Source organism: Platichthys flesus, chromosome 18, assembly GCF_949316205.1.
Source record: "Platichthys flesus chromosome 18, fPlaFle2.1, whole genome shotgun sequence".
In the NCBI taxonomy this organism is placed as follows: Eukaryota; Metazoa; Chordata; class Actinopteri; order Pleuronectiformes; family Pleuronectidae; genus Platichthys; species Platichthys flesus.
This window is the reverse complement of record NC_084962.1, coordinates 13,547,074-13,571,790: the sequence shown is the minus strand read 5'-3', so window position 1 is coordinate 13,571,790 and position 24,717 is coordinate 13,547,074. Positions and strand designations below refer to the sequence as shown.

At 46.8% G+C, this 24,717-nt stretch overlaps 2 protein-coding genes across 2 annotated transcripts in view; both read left to right on the top strand.

The window, feature by feature from the left end:
- Positions 1-10,432, top strand: part of sash1a (SAM and SH3 domain containing 1a) — a gene marked incomplete in the record, with an annotated part of 149,453 nt that extends 139,021 nt beyond the window's left edge. The window contains 6 exon segments of the mRNA XM_062411402.1: positions 100-309; positions 1,994-2,144; positions 2,519-2,647; positions 4,958-5,991; positions 7,303-7,434; positions 7,802-10,432. Of these exon segments, the coding sequence (XP_062267386.1) occupies positions 100-309; positions 1,994-2,144; positions 2,519-2,647; positions 4,958-5,991; positions 7,303-7,434; positions 7,802-8,062 (1,917 nt within the window).
- A 2,987-nt stretch (positions 10,433-13,419) lies between these two features.
- The window catches only part of usta (uronyl 2-sulfotransferase a), a 50,218-nt gene continuing 38,920 nt past the window's right edge, over positions 13,420-24,717 (top strand). The window contains exon 1 of the mRNA XM_062411040.1: positions 13,420-13,931. Within this exon, the coding sequence (XP_062267024.1) occupies positions 13,697-13,931 (235 nt within the window). The 5' untranslated portion in view covers positions 13,420-13,696. The remainder of the gene's footprint in view (positions 13,932-24,717) is intronic.

Below are 24,717 nucleotides of genomic sequence, written 5' to 3'. Positions count from 1 at the left end.
TGCTATTCTATAATTTCCCAAGCTAGTTCCTGTATCTTTGCACAAACGGTAAAAGCCAAACGATTGGCTCATCCCCTTGATTCTGATTTCTCCCTCCAGCGCGGCGACGTGATCGACATCATCAGCAAGCCGCCCATGGGGACGTGGATGGGCCTGCTCAACAACAAAGTGGGCACCTTCAAGTTCATCTACGTGGACGTGCTGAGCGACGAGGAGGAGAAGCCCAAGAGGCCCGTGCGGAGGAGGAGGAAGGGCCGACCACCCAAGCCCACCTCGGTGGAGGACCTGCTGGAGCGCATCAACCTCAAGGTAAAACACCAGATGTGTTCGGTCGCGTTGTGAATCCCAAATAAAGAAGGGTCGGATTTATAGTAAAGGGTCAGTTCACGGGTTTTTAATGGGAGTAAAGTGGTATTTACATCGACTCTGTTTAAACTTGGCAGAAATCTGTGTATTTTCCAAACCCCCCCACCAGCCCACTCATCTGACCCCCTCAGCAGGACAAATACAATTTTAAAAAGGATATGAGAATATTGCCCAAGCCAAATATTTGTCTGCATCTGAAGACGAATCTAATTGTCTTTGCTTATCTCACAAACAAGACCAGTCATGAGCTACAGAAACAAACTAATTTAACAGTCGTTTTCTGGATTTTCCGGAGCTTCATTTGTATTTTTTTACGGCCGTGGTGCAATCGTTTTCAAAGTAGCTGAAGTCATTGCTTGGCTCAAACAATATTATGAGTCAATCTTCTAAAACAAAGGTTTCACTTGTTTTCTCTTTTTCTCATGTTTCTGTCTTTGGCTTCACAAACCTTTCAGAACTAAATTAAGAGTGATTGTGATTGAGTTGTCTGAGATCAACTGAGGACGAATATTCCTTTCGTTTTCATCTGTGTTTGCTGGTGAGTTGGCAGGATCATGCAAAAACCGCTGGATGGATTACCACGAAGAAGAACCCGTTAAAGTCTGGTTCAGGGGGGGATGATCCAGGAATCGTTTTTCACTTTGTTTAGAATGACAAGATATGGTTTTCCCAGTAATATAATATAGTAATTGATCAAAATTCTAGATCCAGTGAATTTAAACATTGGACTGTTGGGTCTTGACTTAGCTCTCGACTGAGTCCCATTCTGGTTATAAATGTCAGAGCGCCCGTCATCGCTGCTCATCCAAAACCACCAAAGTGTAAATCTCCACACCCCTGTAACGTTTGGCCAAATGTCCTCTGGATTGAGAGCGTGTTTAGCTTTTCGGGCGTCTGAAGGAACAAAAGATGCTGCGAGTGAGAGGAGCCGGCTGCCGGTGTTTGTGTTAGTTGGTGGTCCCTGTGTTTAGTCTTGCATCATCCAGCGGGAGTAGAAGTCTTTCCTGCTCATGGACTCCACGCTGGTAATTGGTGGTCTCGCTGGTGACACACAGTCTATCTGAGTGCTCGTCCAACAGAGCCCGCGTGCGGAGCCCAGATATTCAAAGTGGAAGGACTCACACAGGGCGTCGCCGCGTTTGGATCGCACCGTGGTCCCTCGTGTTTGTGTGCGAGGCCCTGTCCTCTGTGGTGGAAGGCTTATTTTGATGCGATGGTCTCCACCTACAGTTCTTCTTCATTTTCTAAAACAGATTTAAAGCAGATTCCGTTCACATCTATAGAGGGGCTTGGGATTGGAGCCACTCACTCTGTCATTACCTTCCATGCAGCCAACTCACTGACTCAGCGTTTCTCTCCCGGCGTCAACCCGACAAAGTTTGTGCCATGTTGCATTTGAGGTTGATGACATTTCAAGCAGCCATGACTGGGTTAGCCCCGGTTTAACCTGATTACATGCTATTTGTAAATCAGCAGTTTGGATTGTACTTGATGTTTAATATTTATGCTCCTACTCTACAGTTTCTGTCACTCGTCCCACAAACTCTGATCCAAACTGTCTTTGTCTTTACTCTGGTGAATTATTTTCACCATTTCAAACTCACGCTCTTTGTTTCTCTCACCTCAGGAGCACATGCCCACGTTCCTGTTCAACGGCTACGAGGACCTGGACACGTTCAAGCTGCTCGAGGAGGAGGACCTGGACGAGCTGAACATTAAAGACCCTCAGCACCGAGCCGTGCTGCTCACTGCTGTAGAGCTGCTGCAGGAGTACGACAGTGAGTACACTGGATGTTTGGAACACGCAAATCCCTCTGGCTGTTTAAAAATGTGTGTATCGTGTGTATTTCGATATTTTGAATTCGGTTATTCAAAGTATAATTTGAGGATTCTCACTAAAGCTGAACTTTCTTCACACTGGAACAAAGACGTCAGCTTGAAACCTCAACAGTTTTGCGACAATATAACCGAATCAATTGTTCCAGTTGCTTTTTTATGTTTAAATGGCAGCCACGACTGTGAAAGAAAATCAAAGCCAAACTTTAAAAATCAAATCAAAAAACCTGAGGGATTTAGTTTCGGTGTGTAAATCGTAACCATTGGACCCTCGGTGGAGAGTGACTCTGTTCTCCGTGTGTCTCCGTGTTCGCAGGCAGCAGTGATCCTGAGCGCAGCGGCCTGTCGGGCTCCCAGGAGAAGCTGCTCTCCGAGGGACTGGGCCTGGTGGGAGACTCCCCGCGGGACTCCGGCTGCTACGAGAGCAACGAGAACCTGGAGAATGGTAATGATAGCTTTGCTTAGTCTAGACCAGCCTGAGGACCACCGGGACTTAGCTCAGCTCTAGCAGTGACTCCTTCGCCCCCCCCCCCCAATCCTCTCCGGGTTCCCACCTCCGCTCCATCTCTTGCCAAACTCCTGCATTCTAACAATCCGCCCATCGCACGCCTCTGGACTAGCGTCCGCCAATCAAACCGCTCCTCCCTCTGCCACCCCCCCCCCCCTCGAAGGAGGAGACACCTTTTGCCATTTCAAACCTTCTATCATCATCTTTTTCTGTTCTTGCTTTTCCTTCACTCCGCTTTCTTCGCTGCTCTTTCCATCCCGTAGGCGTTCTGTATCATCCGCGCCACAGTCTGCTTGTTACTGAAAGGGAGCCAGGCCCCAGACCGCTAAGCCTAGGCCGCCCCACGTTGCTGGGGGAGCAGAGGGAGAGACCCTCCCCAATGCACAGAACTGTTCCGCCGAGAACAAACTCACTGCCCAGTCACGGACTCAGATTCCCAGCTCCCCCCCCGCCCGCGGGCTCGGGGCCGCCTCACGGACACCAGCAGGACGCTGACGGGCTCCGAGAGTATTTCTGTTAAATGTTTTTAATTTAGGAAAAGAGCTCGAGGAGCAGCATGTCAACTGTTTATTTGCAGTGGTGGTTCTTTAGGTTTTCAAAAAGAAATGTCTAAGCCAGGTAAATGAGTCACAGCTGCTTTGAGTCTGTGAAGACGTCACTCTCCTTGTGTTTATAGTGACCATATTTTACAAACCATCCAACAGTATGTGCCTGAAAGAGAAGTGGATACAAATATTTTGAACAATCGTATTGCATAGTTTATAAGAGAGTTCTGATCATAGGTCGATTGTTTGTGAGATTTGTTTCTTGTTTATTTTTTGAAGAGTCTCTTCATTCGACTGTCAGCTTCCTCCTCCGCTGAAGGAGCCTTCTTTTTATTTTAACAGCTCCATAACTCATAAATCACTGCTTTGTCAAACCTTGTCTTTCTTTCGAGCTCCAGCGTAACGGCTGGATTGCCTCGTTTCGTTTGTGTGTGTGTGAGTGTGTATGTGTCATTCAGGTTCAACATTAAAGTGTTTTATCTGCCACAGTAGAGATTTCAGCTGTGGAATAAAAACCACAAAAGAGATTAAAAAAAAAAAGACTGGTGCTGCTTGCTCGTTTTTTCTGTTTCTTTCTTCTTTTCCTTCCATGCCACTAAACACTTTTCACAAACTACATAACATGTAGTGAACCTTCTGCATTTCTTCCTGCTCGTTCAGGGTTCCACGGTGCTGCTGCAAACACAAATCTATAAATAAATCTATTTGAATTCACATAATGAAGGTAATAAAGATTATTAATGACACAGTATTAGTTTCCTTCGGGAGAACGATGGCACTGTCGAGCCCTGAATGTCTCGCTCTTTTAATCAAACGACTTTCTTCCACATATTTTTTTATGTCTTTATTCCTCCTCATATCATCACATGACCTCCTCTGCAATCTATCTGCTGTCGCGCGTCACATTCATGTGCAAACGTAATGTATGAAAAATACTTGGTACTCAGATTTAGCTTTAATCTTAAATCAGTGAACTTTCACTCATTAACGTCCTCAGCTTGTCGTGCGTTTTTCATCTTGAAGGATGTTTAGTTTGGACCGGCTGCAGAAATCATTCTCTCATTTTTAAAGACTATAAATTGATTTCAATATAGTAAAGTAAAATATCTCGGACACATAATTCATTATAATCTCCTCAATATGATATAACTTTACTTTGGCGTTGCCGGGAGCCGTCGAAACACTTCACGATGTTCGTCTTGAGTTACTTTTCTATCATTCAACCATTTCAACGTCTCTGGTGAACCACACTATGTGGCAGCCGCTCATCTCTTCCATCCATTTCGCTCTGTAAGCAAAAAGGAGAGATGGTAAGTTGCTTCGGCCTTTTTGTTCCAATGCTTTGACAGAGACCGATCAGCCAGTTGTTCCCGCTTGTTGGTTTAAAGATAAGACTTGAGAATAAGAATGTAAAGTTAATGAGTTTTTTAGTTTTCAAATGACTTCCCTCTGTCTCACTTTTTCAATTTAATCAAACTTTATCCCGAGGCACTTTACAGAGAAAGTTTGAGACGTTATAATATTTTAGAGAAATACAAAAGTTCCCTCTGTGACACTGAGGGAATACAATCATTTATTATTTTTATCATTCGCTCTAATGATGTGAATAGACACTGAGGGATCGGTTTTCCTGGTTTCACTTTGAGGAGACTTGTTCACAGCAGGTTGAGGATGAGTATTGAGTATTTTTTTGTTTTTGCAGGTAAGAGCAGGAAGACGTCCCGCTCCAGTCGTTCCTCGGCGGGGCTCCAGTCTCCAGACTACCCCACCCTGCCCATGACCCTTTCAACTGAGGCTCTGCAGCAGAACGGCAAGAACCAGCGCACAAAGTCCTCGAAGAGCTTCTTCATCAAACCCTCCCTCAAGGGCTTCAACCTGCTGGGGCTGCGCAAGGCCCCCAGGCGGTCCCCGTTCCCAGCAAGCCGCAGCTGCGAGGACCTGGACGGACCCCCGCAGCCCACCGGACCCTGGAAACGCTCCCACTCACTGGGAGACCTGCACTGGGAGCAGACTTATGAGCAGAAGAAGGATCTGGGCGTGGAGGTTAAACCCCCTGTGGAGAGGCCCAAATCAGACAGCAGTAACGCAACCAAGGTCTGCAGAGGGGAGGGGTCCCCAGCTCTGAATGGGACTCCACCAGTGAGCCCTAAAGGAAGGGCTGAGAGACCACCCATACCTTCCCAGCTGCCTCTCCGGCCCCCTTGTCCCACACCCCAGTCCCCTACTCACCCAGAGTCCTTCTCCAGTCCTACTCCCAGTCCCCCATACTCCAGTGGGGAGAGGGTGATCCGGACTCACCCCAAGAAGCCCCCTGTGCCACCTCCCGTTCCTGCCAAAAAGTCGAGGGAAAGACTCGCCAATGGCCTCCGTCACGCCCCTCTCTCCCTGCCCTCCTCGCCGTCCCCCACTCCCTCCCCAACCCACTCCCTCACCCGCTCTCATCCCAGCAGCCCCCAGATCCGAAGTAGCAGCAGCAGCCCCTGCCCCCCCGCTCTGCCCGCCAAGTCCCCGAGCACCCCGGCCAGCCCCTGCGCCTCCTCGTCGGCCTCGTCGTTCGGCGAGGAGTCGGGCACCCCCCCGGCGGTCCAGCCTCCGTGGCTCTCGGACCTCGGGGGCAAAGTGGCTGTTTCCAGAAAACTCTCCCATAACAAAATGAGCTGTGACCTGTTCACCCTGCTGGAGCAGCGGCTGGAGGCCGAGGGAATCGACCTGACGGAGGAACCCTACTCTGACAAGGTTAGTATCAATCATCTGGAGAACACTGAGAAAACCATAAAGTCCACATTACACAGAGGGTGAATGTGGACCAGTTTCGATTTGGTTCATACGTACAATTCAAGAAGATGCTGGAAATCTACAGAAAAAATAACTAACCTGATTTCTTCAATAAGTTTTGCAATAGGAACTAAGGTGTGTAGACACATTTAGGAGTTCTTTCTCATCTTTTGAAAGTCTATGAAGTCCCAGTTCCTTGGATATTTAAAAAATGTGGATCAAAGACACCTCAGGGTTTCATGTCCTGCGTCAGACTTGTTTTGTTTTAACATCGTAACATGCCTAACTTAACTTTATAATAATTTGACTTCAGCTCAGATCCTAATGACTCCGTGTACAGACCAACACTATCAGTGGTTGGCTTTGAAACTCATTTAATTTAAAAATAGACCCTAACCGAGTCTGTTACTTTCTGTGTGCAGATGCCTTTGTGTGTGTGTGTGTGTAGTGGCATGTATTTTTGAGTGAGGCGGTATGTGTGTGTGAGTGTGAGTGTGTGTGCACACAATAATAAATACACTGCCTGGAGCTGAGGGGGAGAGAGACTGTGGGTTGAGTCTTACTATGATGCGGTTGAGACTGTTAAGTTTATGGGCTGGATCTTACAGAAGGCAGACAGGGGTTATAAAACCCTCCTGCCACTCGCCAAACCCCAGGCTGGGCCCCTTCAACACGTCAGAGCCCCCGACACAAACAACACGTTTATAACGGATGAGGTGAGAAGTAGCGTCTCACAACAAAGTGAGTCCGACTTGGATCCACAGAGACGTCAGGCAAACTGCGGCTGTAGAGGCAACATGTTGGTGTAGTCGTGGGGGTGAAAGGTCATGAAGGTAAAACAAATGATTTCAAACTGATTCCTCCCATTTGCTTATCAAACCCTGCAGTTATCAACTAGACGGGATTCTGAGAGCTCAAACTTCTGCCAGGGGCTGATTGGCCACTTCAGCACCAAATGACATGTATTTAGAAAGAGAGGGAAAAATGCTGGATACCCCTGATTATTCGGATTCGCTCCAAAATTTGAATGGGTTCATCCTTGGGTCACGTTCCACCCCTCAACAACATTTCATGGATTTCAGTTTTTGTATAATCCAGCAAACAGACAAGCAAACAAACAGGAAAGAAAAAATTGCCCAAGGTAAAGGTTGTCTATAACGGTGAGAGTGTTTTTAATGCATCAGGAGTTCCCCTATGAAACATTGATTTTTGTGGTTAGGATTTATTCTTATTTCCATATTCTCACCTTCCCTTTACACTATGTCTCCTCAGCATGGCCGCTGTGGGATCCCCCAGCCGCTGGTGCAGCGTTACTCTGAAGACCTGGAGCAGCCCGCGAAGGACGTGGCCTCCACCATGGACCAGCTCCGAGTCAGAGAGCTGCGTAAACAACACCGCATGGCTGTAAGGCAACAACACTGACTTTCCTTCCCAGCTTCAAATCAATGTTTTTTGAGTTGTAGAGCTTTTGATCAATGCTTGGTGAGGGTTTATTAGATGAGGAAATCGAACAATGCTGGCGTGAAAATAGAAAATGAATTTTCCCTGTATCCAGCACTGACGCCATCATTGAGGAACAAAGCAAATTGTGGTTTAATATTTAAAAACCTAGCTACATGTGAAGTTAAAGTTTTTATATACAAGTATCGTAAACTATTTACTTAAGACTTTTATAAGTGTCTAGACTAAAATGTCATCTGAAAAAATAAAACTACAAATCTCTATATTCAGTCATGTAACGGATGTCATCTTGTCCGACCGTGTCCCTCAGATCCCGTCTGGAGGTCTGACCGAGATGTGCCGAAAGCCCCTCCCCTCGGGTAACATCAGCACGGTCCCCGATTGGCTCGTCTCCATCGGCCTGCCCATGTACGCCGCCCCCCTGGCGGCGGCGGGCGTCGACTCGCTGGGTCGTGTGGCCTCGTTGACGGAGAGCAGCGTGTGGGCGGCTGGCGTCCGGGACCAGAGACACGTCCGCCGGCTGCTCAGCGAGGCAAGATCAGTCGAGGCGCCCAGAGAGGTGAAGTCCTAACCACGTGGGCGGAGTCCTGGTTGGATAACAGGTGTCGACTCACTGGTCAGTACCGCCTCGTTTAAAGATGGCGGCTGAGGGCAAAGTGGCCACGGGACTGAACTAAACCCCCAGGCGACTGCGGGACTTCCTGCCTCGTGTCTGAAGACTCGATGTGGGCCGGTCGTGCTCTCTGATGATTTTTGTCCCCATCACTCTAACTTTTTAAATGTTTACGCCCACTGAGGAGTTTTCCCTCAACAGCCACGACAAGCTATCAGAGGCCTTTTTGAAGATTAGACTGTAGACTGCGGGATGGCTTCCATTCTGCAGACGCCCTCAAAGTCTTAAAGTAAAGACTTGGTTCTGCCTTTAAGGAGGAGCACACTCTTTTGTAGGATGGATGATCTCTTTCCCTTTTGCTAAATTCAGAGAGACGGTTTATCTCCTGCCTATTTCATAAGTGCTTCATTCTCACCTCCTCTCGTGGCGAAGCAGCATTATCCGAGGGGGTTTTCCTAAAGACGACGCCAGAACTCACCCTGGACTTCTCATCCACTGAAGACAAACAAAGGAGGAAGAGGTGGTTTGGAGATGGCCTATTTTGTATTATGTCTCTGTATTATAGCATAATGAGTATCTTCATTTAAAAAAAAAAAAACGATTTCTATGTTAAAAGAACATTTGTGTTTTGCCTTTTGAATGTTGCAGCTCACAGTCGTTTCTAAGCTGAAACAGCCGACATCCCATCGCACCCTTATATTTCACCTTATATCCAGTTTTCCTGCGTAACTCGAGTATGAACACGAGCACAAACAGAAAGCTCTGTTTCCCGCTCCAGGTTTTTCCTCCACAATCAGCAACAAATACACCCCCCTATGTATACATGGACGTTTTATAAATTGCCTTAGCAATATGAACGAATGGCTGGAAGAGATAGTACATACAGAACATTCGACGTTACTTTGACCGAGACTGAACTGTGCTGAATGTGTCCGAGTCTGAGGAGTAATCGAGGCGCGGATTTTTGCAAACGCACGCCAGATAAATCGCGAAGCCCAGACGATGAATCACGAATCTACGGGAAGGAGGCGACACAAGTCCTCACCGCTCGAGCACAAGTTCACCGGGAGGGAGGAGAGAGTGGGACTGTTCCAAAGACGCAGCTGATAACTGGATTTGGGGGATTTTTACAGACTCTCTGCACATGAAAAATTAGCTTCACAGCTGGATGATACGCTGTTTTGGGACTTTTTTCTTTTTTTGAACACATTATACTGTAGCTGTAAATGTTGCCAGTGGGAAAGTCTTCACTGGGCGCTGCGGGTGGAAGGTGGGAGCAGTCGTATCAGGTGACCTCCGAGGTCGGCACACGGTTTCACACTCTATGGTCTTGAGGAATCAGGGAAACACAGACTGTACAGGGAAACACTGAGTCAGGTCGGTCTGTTGCAGAAACAACTGCTTTGGGCCAAAAATCTAAAAAACTTAACACAACCAGAATCTCTTTCATTTGCACACAATTGATCTAACAAATGATCTTTCTTTGTGTAGTTTCCCTCCCCCTCCCAGTAAAGTTTGATCTTTCACAACCAGAACTGAACTGGTTATTCCACGGATTTCATATTTTAAAAGAAATTGACCAAGTGTTATTGTTAATGTTTTTTTTTGCAGTGGGCACTTGATAGATAGATGTTTGATGCCTTTTAATTCTTCTTCAATCAAAGTTGTGCTCTGGGAAAGTGAGGACGAGGGGGGGGGGGGGGGGGGGGTCACTATTAAAAAAAACAAGTGTTTTTTTAATGAATGAAAATACTGACACTGTAAATGCACTTTAGAAGGTAAATCTAGCTGTTTTTATAGGTGAAATTGGCTTCATTTAATGGAAATCCGGTGTCAGGTATTATAAAAGGGTTTCAGTGGGTAACGCTGGTATTTTTTAATTTAGTGTTGAGTTCCCGATGCCAAGTTTGAACAACCATTCACGAGTTAACCAGTTCCAGTGACTTACTTCCAGTTTGTTTTTGCAGTCTTATAAAAAAAATAAAAATTCTTGATTACATATATGAAATGCTTAGTAGAAGTTGCACATTCTGTATATGTAATTGATATTTAATTAATAACTTATTTTTTTGCTCTCTTTTTTTTGTTCCACTTCAACTGTAATTAGCTGTACTATATGAATAGCAATACCTTCCTGCATAATGCATATTGCTTTAGCCAGTGAGGAGCTGCAGTATGTAATGTAAAATACGTGTACAAATTATTTTATTTGGTTTTCATCTGCCTAATGATTGTCCATACAGATTTGCTTGTGTATTGAAACAACAAAAGTAATGTCCATAACTATTTGTCATTCTTAAATATAATAAAAAACTGTTTCTTGCCATACACAGTTTTCCTCCAGTTTGTTGCTGTGCACACACAAACGCACACAGTGACACACACACACACACTCTCACAGACACACACAGGTTTATGCAGCTGTTACTAAAGAGATAACAAGAATTAGAACATGCACAGAAATGGAGAAATTTCTGTATCTGTGCATATCTTGCCTTTTTACGGCCATTGTGGTAAACTAAAACTGGGCTGTTAATAACATCCTAATTATATAGTTTATAATTAAAAAGTGAAAAGTATCTTATATACAACAAAAATACTAATAACACCAGACTTGGTTTGATTCTAACTGGTCTGTCAAACATGTTATTATTTCATTCTTAGCTCCTATAAATAAAAAAGAAAAATTATAACCAATATGCTTCTGTTACTGTGCTGCACAGTGTAACGTTCAGTATATGTATAAACCTCTGAAATCCCGGAGCTTTAAAACTTTTCCTTGTTGCGTCTAGCGTGTAATTCCTCATTTAGTAAACTGCACGTTCTCTGGAGCAACACACACAGTTGCTCTTTGGCTCTGGTTCGAGTTCAGCTGGTGACAATGAAAACATGTTTCAAGTTTTTTTTGATTCATTCCAAATAGGCACTCGCCAAACCAAAGACCCCGAATTGATGAAATATAAAATCTGAGTAGTTTGTACTTGGATACTTGGCTGCAGTATGGCTCATAAATCCGGCCTTATCCATGTTACTGGATGGGGCATGGACCAAATTAAAAAGTCAAATAAAATGTTCTTTATTAGTTATTTGATGCTATAAATTCAGTTTAAAACTTGATGTTTGACAGCCGACATGTACTGTTTATTTCAGGAGAGTGGGAGGAAGTCTATGCTCTGTCCTAATTTGCTATTGGCGAGTAGCTGCTAGTACTCTAGTTATTTGGCTTTACACAGCAGCAATGAGCAGTTTGCCTCCACCTCTCTACTCCGTCCACAACAGATTTAAACAATTTAAAATAAAAAGGTTAAAAGACTTAAGCTTGTTTTCCCTGCAGCATGCACGGATACAAACTGCTGATTACAAACTTGCATGAACATGTTCCAGTGATTTGTCAGAATTACAGACACTGTTTACTGAGCCTGGGTGAGATTTGACAAATTCAGAGGAGCTTCCCTCCGACTCTAACCCCAGGACGTTACCTACAGTTCACAGACCTGCCACATCCTGAGGCTCCGACTCACTGATTCAACAGCTCAAACCTGCATCACACATCTGGACTTATTACATTTTAAACATCTGTCTGTGAGAAGTTTGAGTGAGTTTCTTCCGGCCGCTCCACTTCTCCTCTGAGGTCCAGAGTTGGTGCTACTGTTTTAATTGTCCTCCCTCCCGGCCGGCCTGATGGATGATGTGCAATAAAAACGGATATGAGCAGATATGATTGGGTTTAAATCCCATGGCCACGTGTTATGATTGATCTGACCTGATAGACTGCGGTGGCCTCACTGACATCTATAGGACTCCCGTGCTCCATGGCACAGTGGGCTGGTCGGGCTATAAACCTATAATGAATTCAGCCTTATTGTGCCTCGTTTGCATTATGCAGCGTTCTGCGCTGTTCTATTTACAGTCCATGCACCTGTGGAAAAGCCAAGGCAGCTACCCTCAACTGAATGATGCCCGTCTTCTTTATTACTTCTGGTCTTGGAAGCCAAATGGTTCTTTACAGCTGCAGTCGCTGCCTCGACTTCTGTAGCTGTCGCCGGTGAAAGTGCGCCCGCTGAGCTGAACGGCTTCTTTTCACCTCTTAAGTGCAGGTGTCGTCTAATGGTGGGTTGTGGCAGTGCTTAGGAAAGATATATGACTCAAACAGCCGGCCCCCAGGGGAAGGAGACAGTTAAAGACACACGTGGCATCTCATTGACAGAACCTTTACCCTTAAGCATCACAAGTTAGTACCCAACCAAATTACTTATTCCTATTCTAATCCTGAACCTAAGTGAAAACCTTCATAAAGGGATCCCGACCCACCAGACAGAATGTGATGAGGACACAATAAATGACCGAAAGTGTTCATCAGTGAAGTCTGTAGTGTGTGTTTGCGTGTGTGACGTGTGTGAAATGAAAGATGTTGGATGAATGAACTTTAATGGCAACACCTCTATCAATGAAACGGTCCTGTCTGCTCCCTTGATCTGTGTCAGACTTTATCTTTTGTGTAAACACTTGAAACATTGATTAACCTCTTCATTAGTGTTAGACGCTGTGTTGTCTCATGACCGTTGTAAAGATCATCTTGTTGATTTGCTCTGCTACCCTGGGATCTGTTGATCTGTTGAACCTGGAAGAGGGATCCCTCCCATGTGACTCTCTCTGAGGTTTCACAATTGTATTTCCCCTCACTCTTGGAGTCATGGCCAGGAAAATACAATTTCTTATTGGATGGGACCATCAAGGACCAAGGCTTCTAACCAGGGTCATGAACAAGACCCCGCCCTCTGGACATCTGGTGCATGATGGGAACAAAACACAAGAATGAGCTCCGAACACGTCATGAAGACTCATCACACTTCGGCTTCTTTTCAGCACACAGCAGATCGACAAACCTTTTCCCAAGTGGTCGATGATACAACTTGTTCCACTTTGTGTCTGTCGACGTCTTAGGTTTTGTTTGCGAGATTATAAATAAACCATATTAGACCTACACTGTCATCAAACTGTCAGAGTTTGGGCAAATGAGAAGGCTTCACTCTTGTGGAAATTTAAACTTTAAATGCCACAGAACTCCAGCCTGACTGTGTGGAGGCTCGTTCCAATGGACGACCACCGGCTGCATGCGCCCTCTGTTCCTGGACACCGGGTGGCGCTGTTTTACGCGCAGGCACCCCGGACGCAAGTCCTCCTTTGAATGAGGTGGAAGTTTTTCCTCTTTCCACGTTCAGTAATCTGACACCCCCCCCCCCCCCCCCCCCCCCACCTCCCAAAAAAGGAAAGAGACGGAGCAGAAGGATGGACCCTTAACTCTGCCCGGAGGACGGAAGGAAGGAGCAGTCATCCAACGAGCGCAGGACGAGAGGCACCGAGCAGGAGGCCGAACGCTCGTGCGCAACAAAACAAGCTCCGTGGCTGTGCGGCAGCGCAGGAGGAGGCGGAGGAGGAGGCGGTTGAGGAGGAGGAGAGCCACAGAGAGCTGGGTTCCCCCCGCGCGTCTTCCAGAACAACTCACCGTCCGACCTCCGATGATCTCAGGGCGACAAGTTACGCTTCCCACGGGCGGATGGGAGACTTTCCGCGGCGCTTTGTGAGGAGGAGATGATGAAGAATTTCAGCGGCAGTCCCCTTCACAGCAACAGCCCGACTCCCAACCACGTCCGAGAGCGAAACAACCGAAAGTACAGCGCACTCTCCGCTCTTCTCCCGCTGCGCTTCTCCCTGCGAGGCTATGGTTTCTGCATGGCTACGCTCTTCCTCTTCTGTTTCGCCTCCCTCTTCTACCAGCTGAACGGAGGACCCCCGAAAGTCCTGCTGGACATCCGACAGTATCTCGGTAAGAACTTTTTTTTTCCTTCCTCCGCTCCGAGACGCGTGACCAGTCCGATTCCCCTCCTCGCTGGGAGGTGCACGGGAGAAGTCAGAGAATGAATAAGACGTTCACCTCCCGTGCACCGTGGGTTCTTTTTATGAGATCCAGGCAGCGACCTCACTCACCTCGGAGGAGATCTCCTCTTGTCTAACCTCCCACCTGGACGTGTGGAGTTACTGTATGCTGACACGCGTCCTAACCAGAGCGTGCGCGATTCCATCTGCACACGCACACCTCTCATTTAAACATTAAAGAGTAATCCCAAAGTTTTCCAAAAGTGCATTTCTGACCAGAACCCTGAGGAATGCGCGCTCCTCTGCGCGCTTTGAATCTCGGCTCTGACTTGTCGGAGCATGATCGAGAGATTGCTATTATGGTAACAGCCAGACCCGTAGCAACTGGGAAAGACTCGACACTGTGCGTGGATGGGGACTGACACCTCCGCGCGTGCAGCCAGGGAGCTGGTGCGATCCGGCCTCACACGCGCGCTCATTACGCACGGCTGGCACCGGGCGGAGCGGGGCGCACCGGTGTCCACAGGGCGGGAGACGCAGACACAGCCACGCGTGTGTTTCTGTAAATGATACGGTGGAGTGGGTTTCCAGTTTAAACTGTGATGTCCCGAGGGGGAAGACTTGAAAGCGTGTTCACTTCAGATAGCGCTGCTGGATGACTGTCATCAGCACACTGTGTGATTACAAGGAGAAAGTGGAGTGGCTCTATCTGCCTGCGTGTCTGTGTCGACTTGCGAGGGTGGGATGTAGCCAGCGTTTAGGAAAGGAAGTGTGTGTGTTCATGCGTGTGTTGTTAAAAATCAGTTACCGATGGGGTGCAGCAGCAAAAACGTGTGTGTTGAAAAGAGGTTTGTGTTCCTACCTAATTCTACTGAGGGCTGGAGGCCTTTATGACGTGATAAACATCTGGAACAGCATGAGAGTCACTCACCAAGTCAGCCACTAATCCCCTGGGTCAGATTGGTTTCCTGTGGACACACACACAGACACACACAGACACACTCTTACACTTGTTCAAATACCTGCACACCAACGCTACACAATAAGAAGGAAATCATTATAACTGGGTCCAGTGTTGCGAAACAACAACACAGAAAGTTTTTACAGTGCGTGGAAATTCATTATTTATCATTCCATTAGGGTATCAAGGAGAGTATAGATACTTTCCTCTGAAACACAATTTGATTTTCGGAGCAACCTCTATCTCCACTGCACACATTCCCTCTGATGGAACTCTGCGGCCTAATGTGATTTAGAAATTGCAGCAGTCGATGCTCGTTCCGTTTCAGAGTGATTGCACAGAGCTAATGCACAAACAGGCAGATCAGATGGGCCGTACTGGGAATCAGGATTCTGAGAAGTGCTCTGCAACCTGCACACACCAAAGTCACGGTTATCAGCTGGATCTTAGATACTCTATCGCACAGGATGGAGGAGGGACTGAGTGCCATGACACACAGAGGTGGCGCGTTGCTCTGAGTGAAACGCCATGAGCAGTCAGCCATGTGGGAACCAGGAGGGCGAGTGATTCCTCTGCGAGAAGATGAATGAGCGTCTGGGCCCACCTGCGTGACGTGAGCTTCACAGAGATCCCCCCCCCCCCCCCCCCCCGGGGGCCCGAGTCCTGTCAAACACTGACTCCTCTGTACTCCGCCGACTTCAGGAGCGAGAGGAGGGGGGTGCTCCTTATGTAACAGTGACACAACTACAGTGGAGAACCTCCACTGGGTTCTGCATGAGTAATCTTCTCCACTCGTTACGGTGCTGGAGGAGAGAAGCCTTTGTGTGGACTGAGAGTAGGGCGACCATTGAAGTGGCAATATGAGGTTACAAGCAGCGGTTAAAAGTTAATTTATATTTGGCTCATATTCTGGTTCCTGAGCTTTATAGGCGAGTGACGGTGAGGGCTGGATGGGAGATGGAGAAAGCAGAGGAATGGGCTTCAGATGGTCTTCTAGTTGTCTTCGTTCTGAACACACATGTGGTCTTTACAGTGGAGGAGAGAGGAGAGAGAAACCTGGGAGGAAGGTGGAGAGCTCGCTGGGCCGAGTCCTCTGGTGCTATGGTGATATTGCCTCCATGGTGCCATGAAAGTGATTGTGGATGAAAGTTATTTTTGCAAGAGAACTTTGTGTGCTCGGGGTTTTTCCAGACATCCACCGAATTCCGGATATTCTCCTGATATTTAAGGAAAATGTCTCTGACTGACGTTTGCTTACAGGAGGTTTGCTCTCCCCCCAGAAAACAGGAATACATGAGGAAATAAAGAGGGAATTCAGCATCAGTGCACCTCCTCCTCCTCCTCCTCCTACACACTGTACATAGTATGTGTGATGGACGGCCGAGCAGCCTCTTACGAGCAACCAGTGATTAGTTGATTTATTTACCTTCAGCTGACTTGTGTTACTTTTGGCTGCACCGTGCCAAGATGAAGGTGAGGATTCCTGGGGGGGTGAGTGAAAGTGGGAGTCTACGTGGAAGAGAATACTAGGTTGATTTTGTGCAAGTGTGTCTTAAGTGTGTGTGTGTGTGTGTGTGTGTGTGTGTGTGTGTGTGTGCTTCTCTCGGTCACACACGGCGTACAGGGAACAGAGCCTTTTTTGTTTTCGGGCCTGCCGCGGGTTTTGGTGTTTGAGGGTGTCACTCAACGTATAGCTGCAGCGACTAAAAAGGCGTGTAGACCTTTAGACCTGGATTTACAGCCTGCCCACCGCTGTGTGTTCACAGACTCACACACAGACACACACAAACACACACACACACATATATATATATATTCTAAACTTCCATTTCATAGATGTTCCTCTTGTAGAAAAGGTGTGTGTCTCCGTGTGTGAATGCACAATCACACCGGACTGTGCGGCAGTGATTCCTCCCGATTTTTTGACTTGGAGCGTCTCAGACTGAAACGTAATTAAGTTCAATTTATATAAACATATACACTTAAGGGGGAACCTGACTGTTCATAAACATCAGTGTGGAGCTTATTTGACGAATGAGCTGTTATTATTCAGGAATCTTTATATCGAAACAGCTGCCTACATTCCTGCTTTAAACTCAATGTATATAACATATTAATTATATAAAATAAAAGCCTGTGTTTAGGTTTTACTCAGTATTCACATGCACCACACACATTATATCTCTGTAGTGGGTTTTAATGCCAAGATGGAATAATGACTTATATTTCATGCCGTCCTCTTGTAGCTCATTGGAGCCACAAAAGTGAAACAGAAGTAAAAAAGTTTGTGTCTGTTCTCTCCAATCTTCCACTTGCTGAGCTGGACCCCTTCAGGATTAGTCAGCCAACGCCGAGCGCTGAATTCCCCGACATGTGAATGGACGGAATAGATTTTTTTTTTAGGACAGGTCTTCCTCTGTGTTTGTCCCCGCTCTCCCTCACCATAAATCATAAACGCCGAAAGGAACCCTGTGCGACTGTCAGTCTCCGCCTCTGAAAAGAACTCTGTAACCCCGGGAACAGTCGCACGCATAAATCCACCAGAAAGTGGCGGGCAGGAGAGAGCGAGCTGTAAACTGCAGGGCGGCGCTCAGGGATCACACAGGTACACACGCGGGAGGAGGTTCAGGATCCCTCTGCTCCCTCCGGCCGCTGTCCTGTGTGCAGCAGAGCTCCACAGGAAGTGGGTGAACACACGTTCTGTCAAATTAATTCTAATGAAGTTTAGTTTGGCCAGTGTGAGCAGTGCGGCAATTACATTTTTACATGTATATAAACAAGAAGGGAGAGAGAATGGGAACAGAAGTCATGGAGAAAGGGAGAGTTTAAGGATTAATCCACAGCTGGGAGGATGGCCTTCTAATAAAACTAAAGTATATATGCATGCAGTGGAGAGGCGGGAAGAAACTGGTGCAAAATGACAGAGAGAAAAAAAGAGAGAGAGGACTGTGGTATTTACTTTTTGCGTCCTCTTCCTCCTTCATATGCTGTGGTTCCTTCGCTGCGTATTCAAGCTCATATAAGTGTCTGAGGCCGGAAATACACTTAATACATTTGAGTATTACCTTCTGCCATGCTCCTCTAGTCGTTGTGCTAATCGGTTCATTTTGATTATCTTCATTCTGGCACCACCGCTCTCTCCCTCAGACTGTCAGGAGCCCTATATCCCCTATATGCCAAATATAGAGGCTATCTTGGTCCAAGCAACACGATGGGAAATTAAACAGTTCCTCTTCACATACTATTGAAATTGTCACGATAGAAAGCTGCTTGAAAATCTGCAATGTTCGTGCAAACGCACAACCGATGTTGTACGGTGACACAAACACACACTCTGCTGATTACAAATGTAGTTTAACACTTACAGTTGTAAGCTTAAACTGCTCAACACTTTTGGACCCACTAATGAAGATGTAATTACACTTGAACATGTTGTGTTTTGCTTCTTCGCTACATACAATTCTATTCATCACAATAATAATCACAGATGGAATCCGGCACTTATTCTCATTCCTTGAATTTGCTCAGTGTCTCTGAACTGGAGACACTCAACCTCCCCCCCCCAACCCTGTGTCACTGACCTCACGTCTGACCTTCTACCCCCCCCCCCCCCCCCCCCCCCCCCCCGATTGCCTAAACGTCATTAAAATGCACGAGAGCTTTCACACAGGTATTTGGAACGTGCCCGCTGAGACCTGCACGCTGCGTCGAGGAGACGGACACACAAACTCCACATTATGCAGAGGAGCTTTGTTGAGCGAGCCAGACGTGTACGTGTGATTCCTGGAGCCGGGTCGCGGCTCCCGCTCACACACCGGTGCGCCCTCGCTTCCTGTCGGAGGAAATTAAAAACAAGGTCTTTACTTCATCGGGTCGTATTTTGTTCTGCAGGCTGACAGATTTAGCGGCACGGAGTCTTTGAGCGGAGTGACAGTCCCGTGTTTTTAAGTGTCGAATAAAATAAAAATCATGACCAGTGCTGCCACTCAGTTTTTCTTATGGTCCCGGGCGTTGAGGTAAGAGTGGTCAAACTGTCAGTTTTTTGGTTGTTAGTTGTGTAAAGTTAAAACAGGTGCTCAACCAAAGCAGAAACACAAATTTCTATTTAAAACTCAAGGCCCGCCGCATCACTATGATGTCATGTTTACGGGTGAAAGACAGAAAATATAGGTTTACACGTCAATCCACCTCTTGGAGCTGACAAGACTCGTTAGGAGGTGAGAGCAGGAGGACTTGGGCTTTCCTCCCTCCATCGGCAGTGTGATGGTTTTCATGGAAGTGTCACAGAAAGCACCAGAACAACTCAGAGGCAAACCCCAGAGCAACTCCTAAATGCCACAACAAAACAGGCGGCTTGTGATTGGCTCTGTTTTGGTAAAATGAGCAGACTCCCCCCCCCCCCTTCGAAAAACCAACAGTGATTTGATTTTAATTGGAGGATTCGGAAGAAAACAAAAAGCACAAATGTATATTTCTAGTTTAGTCCGAAGGCAGATGGATTCGCATGTATTTTTCTTTTTCCATTTGACTAATGATGATCTGTTGCCGTCCTTATTTCCGGGGGTTATTACAAAATGGAAATCATTTGAGAGATTGGCTTCATGTCACGCCATGATTACATAACAGATGCAATTAGCATTACCAATTAGCATCTCCCTGCCTGAGAGGCTGCCGCTGCCCTCTCTCCAGAGAGACGAGCCAACGCTAAAACAACACGGGGTAATTATCCTCCATTTGTTTTCACCACAGAAAAAGAAAAGAAAGACGTGGAAAACAAAAACAGAGACACACGCGTGCTGTACACTGTGACTGCTACTCAAGGATTACTGAACAATGAAGCTTATTAACCCAGGAGAAAACCCAGAGGAATGAGTGGGTAGTGGTTTGTGAATGAGCTGATGTGTGAAATGCCACAAACGACTGATCCAAATAAGACCATAATGCAACTAGTGGCAAAATAACCTGTTGGTGGGTTGACTGTTCAGATAGATGCACAATAATTCACTTTTAAATTACATATTTAGTTGAGTCGCTACACATTGAAATAAACACAGGATAACATTCTTATTTTAACAGCGTGGCAACATCAATGTGTGTATTAATATCCTCAGTTCTCTGAAGAAGCTTCTAAACGTAATCACTCACATTCTGTTTGTATCCGAGCCGTGTGGGATTCTGTTTTCACTCGCATTTCTCTTTTGTGCTGGAGCGAGCCGGGCTCTGATAAGCTAAGCAAACTGTCTGCTGCACACAAACAGTTCTAATTTGTGTTTTTTCACATGCGGAGCTTTACACAAGCTGGAGGACAGACTACTTGATGGAGTCGAGGGAACAGGAAACCCCCTGTTTCCACTCTTCTTGCCCCGTACAAGTGGACAACTCTAAACTCGCCTGTTCCCACCCGGCCTTAAAATGCGTCTGTTGTGGTCACTTGTGAGCTTATCTCACGTCCCTGCTTTACACGCAATAAACACTTGGGTCATTTGTGTTCACGGAGATCAAATGATGTTGTTTTAAGCCAGTTTGCAGATGGGTCTGACGCTGTGTGTGTTCGGCCTGAGCGGGGGGGAAATGAGCGGAGTCAGGGCTGTCTGAAGGAATCAATGAGAAGCGTGGCGATCCGCTATGAAGAAAGATTTTATTCAGACCACCTCCGGACACATGAGGCCGGACGGATTGGATCTCAAAACCCATTGAGGATTGAATTTGGCTGCGTTCACACCTGTACTTAGCGTGTTCACTCAGGGTGGATGATGATGGGAGAGGCGCTGGACTAGTGGCAGAAAAATTGGACTATGGGCAGAAAATCAGGCTGGAAGGTCTCTGGTACGACTCCATGGAGTGACAACCAAAAAACATACCTGGATGGACAACACCTGGATCTGTACAAAAAAGTCCAAGAGGACTCTCCCTACCCACTGCCTAAGTGCCCCTGAGCAAGGCACCTTACTCCCCCAACATCTGCCCTCCCGGGCGCCGTGCATGGCTGCCCACTGCTCTGTGTCTCCTGCTGTGTTCACCAGATGGGTCAAAAGCAGAGGACACATTTCCCCCCATTTGCGAGTCTGTGCATGTGCGTGGGATTAATAAATGTATCTCTATCTCTGATTCTGGGTCTGAACAGGATCCCAGTTTTCTTCTTTAACTCTACAAAAGGCACAGCTCCCAAAATGTCAAACCGTTTCTTTTAATACCAAGATGTGAGCGTGCTACATATTTTATCAACGTTTGGCAAGAAAGAGATAAAGTGTATCTCCCAAAATGGCCAATTATCCCTTCAAAACTTGTATAACCGACTAACCCCAATGTGAACGGGTGTATTTATTTCAGCCTTTTGTGCTTCATGTTGTCAACATCATACACACTCTACACCGGCTCAGAAGGGGGTTGGCCTGAGGAACTGTGTGCTGTTTCCAAGCGGTTGCCAAGACACTGATGAGGGCTGGTTGCGGTGGCTTTTATGTCATCGCCTGCGGTGGTGCATAAATGGGGCGGTGGCTCAGGGCCCGCAGCCACTGGGTGGTACCTTGGCTAATGCTTGTAAGACGTATATCCCATGATTTAAATAGATCAGCGCCAGGATAAATAGAGGTCCTGTGAGAAAATGAGGTATTTGCTTATGACATGTAAACTAAAAGTTGTGCTTTAATCAGCTCCCCTCCGCTAACACCGAGGGACAGCACCTCTAATCGGAATCGAGTCTTTTCCTGGAAGCATAATAAACCCAGCGGCTGCGCGAGCTGTTGATTTTTGGACCGGTTCAACCCTTCCTCGTATCTCTGTTCCCTGGTGTGTTTCGCTTATTTGGGAAGTTTCTTTGTTTACTTTGGCGAGTGTTGAAGGTGCTCCACATTCCTCTGTTTATGGCCACCGAACGAACACCCAACATGTCGAGCGCCTGTTTCCATTCAAGCGGCGGCATATACACTTGTCGTCAGTCGGCAGGTTTGTGCGGTCACCGGAGTCGGGCAATTATTTTCCAATTGAATTCTACAACTAGATTTTGTCCCCTCTCTTTCTTTCTTCCCCTCGCGGCTCAGGGAACAAACACACAGCCTGAAGGCCAAGTAATTGGTTGTTATGGGACTTGTTAAAGGGAAACATGTTGCCCGGTGGTCAGCGACATACCTTGTTCAAGGGAACTCTGCCTATCTCTATTCCGAGTGCGTTCACCACAGCTCTGTCTGCTAGCCTCATTTCATGGCAATGAAAAAAGTATATGGTGTTTTAAAATAGCAGCTTTAAATATACAGCGAGGCAGATAGACCAGCAATGCCCAGCCCATGTTGTAAAAACCACGATGTGCTGGTTTGGGGAATCGTATTGCTCTGCACTTTTAAGTTGTACGCGCCCGTCCTGGGTTCAGCGTCAAAGAGACATCCAGTGTTCTGGATCTGAAATCTACGGGGGACCTGTGGGTTTTTTAAGATACTGGTTTCTAAATCAATCCTTTTGAAGTGGGACTGGTGCCCAAATGGTGGCTGAACTGTTTTAAAAAGCATAAATCCTAAGCCAACTACAATCATTTAACACTAAATTACAATTTCAGTGGCTATGACGGCAAGATACTCCAGCTCCAAACTCTTGATCAGTTGTCTCCCCAGCGCCGGAGCCAAGGACACCCACGCTGTCGGCTGTTGTGCTCGGCATGGGGTCCAGCAAGCAGCAGAACAAGGGTTGCCTGGTGCTTCGTTAGGTTTGACGTGGTCCTGTCTTTACTGAATCGTTTTTTCGCTGCACGTCTCGATGCCGGATTCCTTTCAAGTGAAATACAGCCTCACCCTCGACTGATTCGCTTTTGGCATTTTGCTAACTGCAAGCTAAGGCTACGTGCCTTTCCTGAGGTCATAACGTTTAAAAATTGCCTTTAACTCTGTGTGCTTCTCGAGTGTAGGTGGTGAACCAACCATCCTGTTTTCCTTGCTCTGCTGTCCAACCATTTGTTATCAGCCCTCTCATCTACTTGTCAGCGGCAGAAATCACTTCCCTACATGCACACGTAATCCAAACAGATGTTAAATGTCATTTTGTGCCAGACACCATGAGTGAAACCCGAGGGCAGAGTCAGGTGTGTGGTTTGTCAGAAGTTCCCCTTTTTTTAGAAAACGATACTAAAAACCCAGATCATCACTTTCTGAAGCCGTCAACCTTTATTATTATTACACTGGTCTCTCATTAGCTCTGCACGGGCCTGTTGGCCCTGAACATGAAAGCGTATGGGCTTGATGAAATTGTTTGATTTCACTTTCATTTAGTTTGGGTGCAAGTGCACGCATGTATGCACCCTTAAGTCGCCGTTTAAAAGATCCTAGCTGGTCCCAGATGAAACCAAATGGGGATTGGATTAAGGAAAGACCATTACATAATGATAAAGCAATGTTTCCATGAAGGCAGGAGCACTGGAAGACTTGGAAACGAACACGCACTCTCTTTCCTCCGCTGCTTAGCTTACATGAACGATCCTAATTGTTCCCTCGGTAATACGCTGCCTGTTTTGCAAGAAATAACTTCAAATACATCGGAAAACTTTTTTTTCCTCAGTTTGATTTAAAAGGTGTCCTCTGCTCTACACTTCAGCTTTTGAAACACACCCGGCATCCGAAGGGCCGAGCTCGACGGAGAGGATCGCTATAGAAAGACGTCGAGTAACACCTCTCAGCTCCCATCCAAACAAACGCTGATGTAATTTCTGCCCGTCACTCAGAGAGCAAATAACTCAGTAAGTTAGATGACAGCCTGGGGTCGACTGGTATACACTTAAAAATGATCACCACAGGCTTCCACACGCTTGAGGGGAGATAAAGCTGACTTCAAGTTATTATTTTATATCACTTTATTGTCTGCTGACACCGGAGACAGCTCAATATTTTTTACGGTGACACTGCTGGATGCGGAGCCGTGTGCTCTGCCGCCAGTATTTCCACATCGTGACCCATGATCTCACTCTTTCACTTTATGTATATAGATTAATAGATATGGAGCAACTCACAACTTCTATGAGATCCCTACAGCATCTTGCACAGCAGTTGTTGTAACGAGTGACCCTCCCTGCCCCTGTTTGCAGCAGTTGGAAGGACCACCAGCGAAACCGCCCTGCAGAGAATAAAACTATTTATTGCTCCAGAGCTTGGCTGGCTGAGACAGATTAATGCATTGATGGCAAAGAGGAGAGAGGGTGGACGGCCTCAGTCGGAATGTGGTCGTCCCCCGTGGAAAGCAAAACCTCACCTGGGCCAGATCTCACACCTCCGTCTCAAAATGTGCTCCCCGTCCCTGAGACCCGCCGTTGTCTCCCACCACTCTCTCTCTCTCTCTCTCTCTCTCTCTCTCTCTCTCTCTCTCTCTCTCTCCGCCGCCCTCTTTTCTCTCAACACCTGCCTCTTATGTGAAGACAGGAGTGCAAACTACTGAGAGAACGTCGTACGCGCCAAAAAAGCGAGTGGGAAAAAAAGTGAGGGGCAGTGCGAAAATCCACATGCTTCCATCACCTGTCACACTTATGAACTCAATATCGTGATCCCCCCCCCCCCCCCCCCCCCCCGTCTTCTGTCGTGTTTACCCTGCAAACAGCAGACGCCTCAGCTGCTGAAGCCGCAGCCGAGGGAGCGTTACTGTACTGTAGTGGTGAGCTGCTGCGGCCCTGACCCTGTACAAGTGTTCCGGTCTGCAGGAGAAACCACATTTTCCAGATGTTTTTCAAGAGACAGCGTGAGTGAGCGACACAGTCCAAAGTGTTTTTTTCTATATCCAAAGACACACAAACATGCAGCTTCCA